This window comes from Centroberyx gerrardi, chromosome 17, assembly GCF_048128805.1.
Source record: "Centroberyx gerrardi isolate f3 chromosome 17, fCenGer3.hap1.cur.20231027, whole genome shotgun sequence".
Lineage (NCBI taxonomy): Eukaryota > Metazoa > Chordata > Actinopteri > Beryciformes > Berycidae > Centroberyx > Centroberyx gerrardi.
Window position 1 is genome coordinate 26996343 of NC_136013.1, and position 7880 is coordinate 27004222.

The following is a 7880-nucleotide window of genomic DNA, read 5'->3' on the forward strand; positions in this document are numbered from 1 at the left end:
TGGTAACTTAAAAAGGACACAGTGTTGGGTCTGCAGAACATAAAGGAAAAATAAAATAAAAAGAAATAAAATTATATAGATAAAAAAATAAAATAAATACATGAATGAAAAAAATAAAAAAATAAAATATATATATATACATATATAAGAAATAAAATAAAAAAATTATATATTTATATATACAAATATATATATACATATATATATATATACATATATATATATAAATAATAATAATAATAATAATAATAATAAAGAAAAATTTAATCAAATTAATTCAATGAATAAATATTCAGATGCAAGGATGATGTAGAGAATAGATCAAGTCCCGTATGGGGACCACACAGAAACATTTTTTACAACAACAACCATCTATGTCTTTTTTACAACAACAACCATCTTCCAAGAACCAAATACAGACCAAAAGAAAAACCAGACGAGGCAGACTGGGCGCTACCAAGGGGAAAAGGCCTACCACTGACGAAATCGGCGAGGACACGCAAACCCCAGTTTTAAACCTCTCCAAAACCCCTCTCACAGCAGTACAGACGTCTCTACTAAGTAAGGGACTATATTTTTTGACCACTCAGCATGTAAATGCCTTCAAGCTAAAAGTTGTCACTTTCAAATTCATGCGACAGTTACACTTGAAATGCTTTTTTTCTCCCCTTAATTGACTGACTTTCAGCTTCACACAGGAATCCGTGCAGGGAGAAAGAACAGCCACACAATACAGGACCACAAGAACCTTCTCCAGACCGTCCACCTTTGTCCCACCTACAAACTTAAGCCCAGTGGTAACTACTTTTGGCAAATTGGTTGAAAAAGACTTGGATTCCTTAGTAAGAAAAATGACAATGGTCCTAAATATCATAATCTTCCACCAGAAGAAAAACAAGCGCTGAAAGAGCTCCAGGAAAATAAAGATATTACCATCAAATCCAGAGACAAAAAGTCTGGGTCCTACAAGATGCTACAATGCAATCCAGTTAATACCATAAAGAAAAAACCGTCACAGAGACTCTATCCAAGTTTGTTGTCTACTTCCTCAAAGACATTGTAAAAAAACTTCCGTCTTACTTAAAAGACACAAAAGATTTGTTGAACTGTCTAAAAGACTGTGAAATAAGCCCCAATACTCTGCTCGTCACCATGAACGTGACCAACCTATACACCTGTATTCCACATGATATTGGTTTGACATCGGTCACAAAAGCCCTACAAACTCGGGATGACACAGAAAATCCTCCAAACCAATTCCTGGTTGAACTTCTTAGTCTGGTGCTATCCAAAAACTACTTCATGCATGAAAACAAATTTTACATCCAGACTCTGGGTACAGCCATGGGCACTTCTGTTGCGCCGAGCTAGTTGTTGGAGACTGGGAAGCAACTCGTGTACAGTCACAAAAATCCTTATATTTCGCACATCAAACTATGGAAACGTTACATCGATGACATAATCTGTTTTTATGAATCAAGCACAAATGATTTGGACGATTTTGTCAACTATCTGAATAACACCACAACGTTTCTCAAATTCACAGTGGACAGCAGCCCTACTTCTGTCGATTTTCTCGACTTAACCATTTCAAAGGACAATGAAAATAAAATTCAAATTACCATCTATCGAAAGCCAATGGAAAGGAATATGATTTCACACTATAGGAGTAACCATCCCAGTCATCTAAAACAAAATAATCCAAAGGGACAATACCTCCGTCTAAGACGTAATTGCTCAACACTGGAGGAATTTACCAACCAAGCCACATCAATGAAAAGACGCTTTTCCAACAGGGGATACCCCAATGACGTCATTGATATGGCTGCCACTCATGCCCAGGAAATGCCAAGACACAAGCTGTTGGGTGAGAACGACAAAGACAGGGGCTCCCCTAGACTTTGTTTTGTAACAGACTATAATCATTGTGCCAATAAAGTGAAACAAACCATACTAAAACATTGGCCGATCCTACAAATGGAACCTATGCTCAAGGATGTACTTACAAACCCTCCCCTCTTTGCATACCAGAGAGCTCCGACGTTAAGGGACACTCTTGTTCACTCCTTCACCAACCCTGATCGTTCCACTTGGCTTTCGCTAAAAGGAAACTATCGATGTGGCCGATGTGCACAATATAATAACGCCACCAATTGCAAATTTTTCTCGCGTCCACTCAATGGCAAAAAATTCTATCATAAACAGTTTATCAATTGCAGTTCTACCAACATTGTGTACTGCTCACCTGTCCCTGTGGAAAGGCGTAGGTCAAACCAAAAGGTGCCTGAAAATTCGAATCTCTGAGCACAAAACAGCAATCCAAACGGGTAACACCAATTATGCGATGGCCAAACATTACCTGGATGCAAACCATGGCTCTCCATCTTCACTACGCTTTCTGGGTCTGGAACAGGTAACTGCCCCTTGCGGAGGCAATCTCTGAAGGGCTGAATGGTGACTTTTCTTTCAAGCCTTTCTTATAAAAATACGGGACTTGATCTATTCTCTACATCATCCTTGCATCTGAATATTTATTCATTTAATTGAATTGAATTATTCTTTATTATTATTATTATTATTATTATTATTGTTATTATAGTATTATTATTGTTATTATTATTTATGTAGATATATATATATATATATATATATATATATTCATCTTTTGTCTGATTTATTTTGTTTATTTTTTAAATTTTTTATGTACATACATATATATATATATATATATATATATATATACATATACATATTTTTTTTTTATTTCATTCATTTATTCATTAATTTTTTGTATCTATATAATTTTATTTATTTTTATTTAATTTTTCCTTTATGTTCTGCAGACCCAACACTGTGTCCTTTTTAAGTTACCATGTCAGATAGGATTAGATATATTGAATTGTAAGGAATTGTAAGGAATTTGTTATTGGCCTATGTATATGCATATAGTCATTTGTGAACCGCCCCCACACACCTGTGGGCAATCATGATTTGCAGTATAAAAAGAGTGGCTGGTACCAGTATTGTATTGGTGCTCTGATGAAGGCTCCATGCCGAAACACGTTAGCCTGACGATGCCAACAATAAAAAAATGGTAAACTGAGACCAAATCTTGCTGTGTTCTGGATTTTGGAGTGCCGCTATCCCACAAACATTTATTTATTTGCTTCTTTGTTTATTTATTTACCACCTTTATTTAACCAGGTTAGTCACACTGAGATAAACCACAAATTTCTATTATCACCTTGAGTCTGTGAAAAACCCGTAATTTGTTAGTGAAAATAACACCTAAAGAGCTACTGGCCATTTTGGGGGCATTTCGCACAGCCAGAAAGAACCACTGCTCTGATGGCTGGCAGTACTATGGGTTCCACCTCCCTCCCTTGCCCCAAAGAAATATCATTGGTTGACTCCACTAAAGTCAGCATTCTACAACACCCCGACCCTGTTCTGACTGACCCATTTCAATGTCAACATTTTTTCTAAACACAACTTTGACAAAACAAGTGGTACAGTTTTCACATTTTATTGTAAAACCCATGGAAAAACATTAGATTATCCATTTCTGAAGATACCCCACATTTAAAATCTCTTTTTCAAGGGAGACCTGGCCAAAAAAGCAGCATCAAGAAACAAAGTAGTTACAGAGCAACAATATACAACAATGTACAAAGTCAGAATACAGTCAAATCATCATCATCACATAAAAGAAAGAGCAAGGTAAAAAATAAAAAGTAAAATCTTCATCTTACTCCAAAGTTCAATAGCAGGTTCACTGGATCCATCATTAACCAATACACAGGATTTGATCTTGCAATCCTTCGCTAAATCGCTAAAATCCAGCGTCAGCAGAATACAGCAGCCCATCTTATATAAAAGTCCAATTCAGATGTACTAACCCGCAAATGGTGACATAGACATATAGAGGACATCAGGTATGCCATCTTAAATCTACAGGACCATCACACAGACAGCACCATTTACTAGCCACCTAATTTATATTTTACAGGGTTGAGTGTGTGAGTGCGGGAATGTCCTTTAGGTATCAAGTGGTCTCCTCCCATCGCAGATGTTTCGTTGAATTAGGCCCACGACACTTCCAGAAGTCTCAACAGTGAGCCCTCCCCCAACACCAAATACAGCTAAAGTTGCTTCCACTACCCTGTTGCTACACTTTACACTGTATACTCGCTATTGATTTCAACAATAATAAGGGAATGGCTGACACTGCTGGCTTGGAATGGCCGGCTCAGCAGTTCTGAAACTGAGTGAGAACAGTGTATCACTCATTACTCTCTCTGGCTACCATACCTATACTATCGTATCATATGCAACTCCTGTCTCAGTCATAAGCTAGATATTCATGTCTTAGTCATGAGAAAGGTTTTGGACTCCTACGAACTAACAAGCCAACATATGAACATACTAAGATATTAAAGTCGAGATGAAACGGCATTTCGAGAGTATCTAACTTCCGTATCGTGACGTATTTCCGAGTGAAACAGGAAAGACAGGCGGGACATAACGTTGGGAGGAATTTGATTTGAACGTTGAAAAGTGGGTGTGTCATAACACCCGAAGACACACCGAAGTACCATGCTGTTGCTAGCTAGCTAACTAATGAATCTTAGCCTCTTAGCTCTGTGCGCTAAAAGTTGAAGATTGATTGATGGGTGGATGTCATGATATTATTGGTTGAAATTAGTTACGGGCATGCTTACGTAAGCACACGGCATATTTTGTTTTACAGGAAGAAAACATGATTGAATTTTGATATAAGAATACAATGAAATTGATTTTTGGTATTTTTTTTGGCATATATTGTTAAATAGGTGCACAGTATGACCGGGGATGTGATCTAAAAGGGTTAAAAAGGCATTTTTCATTTCATCTCGTCTTTAATACACTCATGGGTACCTAGATTAGCAGCTTTGTGCCCCAGTCAGTGAGTTTCCTTTTTTGCCAGATCCACTCTTGGCTCCCATTGCTACTTCAGCTATATCCTTCACTGTCTGCTTTAAGCTCCACCCATATTCATGGCCTTATGCATTTAGTAGTATTTTTGTGGTATTATCAACTTTTACCAAAATTTACCTCCATTTGCCAATCTTGTCCAAATAAGTTGTTCTGAATTAGTACTGTTTAAGCATTTAATTATCTCGCCAGGTGTATAGTCCTTGCGACTGACAAACTATGTCTACAGATAGCTATGCCTGATCCTAAGGGAGAGGAAGGGTCCTCACCTACCCATTGAGTGAGGTTTTGGGGAGATGATAATACATCATAGGTTGCACCGATAGTGAATCTAACTTGTTTTGCCTCCATATACCTCACAACTCCCTCCAGCCAAGTTTCCTCCTCTCTACACTTTCCCAAATCATTGACTGAACAGAAACAGAGAGAAACAGCCTTAGCACACGTTGCCACTTCCTCCTATTTTAATCTTGATTAAACAAAGCAACGGCAGGTCTTTATTAATCTACCACTAGATCCTTCTTTACCAGTTTAAACTCACACAGAGAGAGCGCTCTTTCAGCTTTAAATCACAAAGTAACCTAATATAAGATAACATGCGCTCATGAGCTTTAGCTCAGTTGACCACAAGACAAACAAATGACCACTGTCTAATGCTGACCTTTTAGTCGGACTCACCCATGCCACATTAAACCCTGGGTCCTATCGCTTATATGCACCTTGGAATGGATTATATCTGAGGGAGTGTAGGTGGTACTAGAAATAGGAGAAATTCCAATCAGAGGATTAGTTGAGGCTATCAGTGCATTATTATCACAAGAAATAAAATAATAAGATTGAATTGAATTGAATTGAATTGTATGATCCCATCCAGAGATGAATAGGATTCCAAATATGCAGTCAGCTGTACAGGTTTGTACAAAACAGTCTGGGTAGTGATTTAAGACTCATGATGTATTTGAAAATATGGCATTGGTCCCTTGTTAGGATTTCCACCTACACTCTCCTGGGCTGTGGGCCCAAAAATAGGGAGCATTTTTAGATGTGTGAATTATGAAAAAAATACAATACTGTAATGCTATTTACTTTCTGTTATAGGCAAGATGTGATAGCATTGTATTTGTCCATCTTTGCAGTTGGCTTATGGTATTTTTTATTCCCCTCTATGCAGAACCTCATTGTAGGCGAGTACCTGATCATGTTTCAATGTCGAGGATTGCATACTTCAAGAGGAAGTTTGTTGATGATGAGGACCCCCACTTCAGCTTCAGGACGTACTGCCAGACTGTAAGTATTGATACACTCAGGCCCAGATTCACTAAAGGTTTGCACAGGGACCAAAATGACCAAATCAGAATGTCATTTGAATGTCTATTTACTAACCATGCACAATGAGTGGAAAGTATGCGTAATAGCACTGGTAAAACAACGTAACGCCTCTTTGCACTTGATATGGTCATGTATAGATAAAATACAGAAATAATAGTTATTGTTGATGAGGCCATGCAAATCAAGATTGCACCCAATTCATTAACACTTAGCAACACCAACTTAGATTATTTTAGTGCACGTAAGATCCTTTGAAAGGTGTCATAAAGACTGTGCAAAGAGTTTGGTTATTCAGAATAGCTGCTGTCATTGCTGCAACACGTAGGCATCGTTTTTGTTACACATTGCCCAGGCAACGCAATCTTAGTGAATCTGGACCTCAGTCTTCTGTAACTAATGTCCTCTAGGTGGCGCCGGTACTGGAAGAGCGTGCCCACGTGCTGCGCCTCTCCCTAGAGAAGATGCGTTTCATCGATGACCCTGAGGCCTTTCTCCGACGCTCCGTCCTGGTTAACAATCTCCTTCGACGTCTCCGGGCTGAGATTCTGCTCCAGAGCACAGACTGGTGCTTCCCACCCGGCCCAGGGCTCACCACCAGCCCCTGCATCCTGCCACCCAGCACCAGCCCCGCCCACCAGGCACTCCACGGAGCAGTTCCTACTCGGCTCTGCCTGGCTCCCCAAGCTGGACCGCCCTTCCGCAAGCGCTTGCGAATGGTCCGTGGAGGGGCAGGGGAGCTCCGGCCAGACTGTGCCCAGACATGCTGCTGCATCTATGCAGCAGCGGCAGCTGCAGGACACTACCTCCACCTCCCCTTCTCCATGTATGATGCAACGCTCTCAACCTGCCCATCCACACCACACTCCTCCTCCCTTTTCCAACTGGGGACTAGCCAGAGCAGGTTAGGATTGGCAGTGGCTGTGGAAGATGATGAGGAGGAGGATGTCGAGGAGGAAGAAAATGAAGAAGAGGAGAGGGAGGAGGAGGAGGAGGAGGAGGAAGAGGATGAAGGAAGAATAGCTGGGCCGTCCATTGATGTGGTTAAGGACAAGCCAAGCCAGAGGAGTAGGACTAGGACCTTGCTGGGTCAGAGACATGCACACATTAGGACGGAGGAGGACAATGGCATGATGGATAAGGTAGAGGAGGAGGAAGAGGTGGAGGAGGAGGAGGAGGAGGAAGAGGAGCAGGCTATGGGACCTTCTCAGTGGGATTCTACTGCCCCGGAAAAGGAGCTCCACAGGGTTGGCTTTTGGCACCACAGGAGTCATAGACAATGATGGTGCTCTTTGAGAGAAGGCTTATATTGTAACTCTGTCAGAAAGACATTGACAATGTAAGAATGATGGTAACTGTCATCAAATGAAAAAGCTTTCTCCTCAGACCAGATGATCAGTGTTAGCTACCCAAGGAATAGTAATGCCAAGTCAGCTTTACCTTAATGGGCTAACATACTATTGTGTGGCACACAGATTTAGCTTCAAGCACCATCGCTGATACTATAGTCAACTTAAAAAAGACAATTCTTCACCACTTCTGGCACTGGAAGCATTTCTCAAACAATTAAGGCTAAGGTC

General features: G+C 40.0%; 1 protein-coding gene across 1 annotated transcript in view; it reads left to right on the forward strand.

The window, feature by feature from the left end:
• sertad4 (SERTA domain containing 4) overlaps positions 1-7583 on the forward strand; it is a 28081-nt gene extending 20498 nt beyond the window's left edge. The window contains exons 3-4 of the mRNA XM_078289602.1: positions 6146-6261; positions 6711-7583. Of these exons, the coding sequence (XP_078145728.1) occupies positions 6146-6261; positions 6711-7583 (989 nt within the window). The remainder of the gene's footprint in view (positions 1-6145; positions 6262-6710) is intronic.
• Positions 7584-7880: the final 297 nt, after the last annotated feature.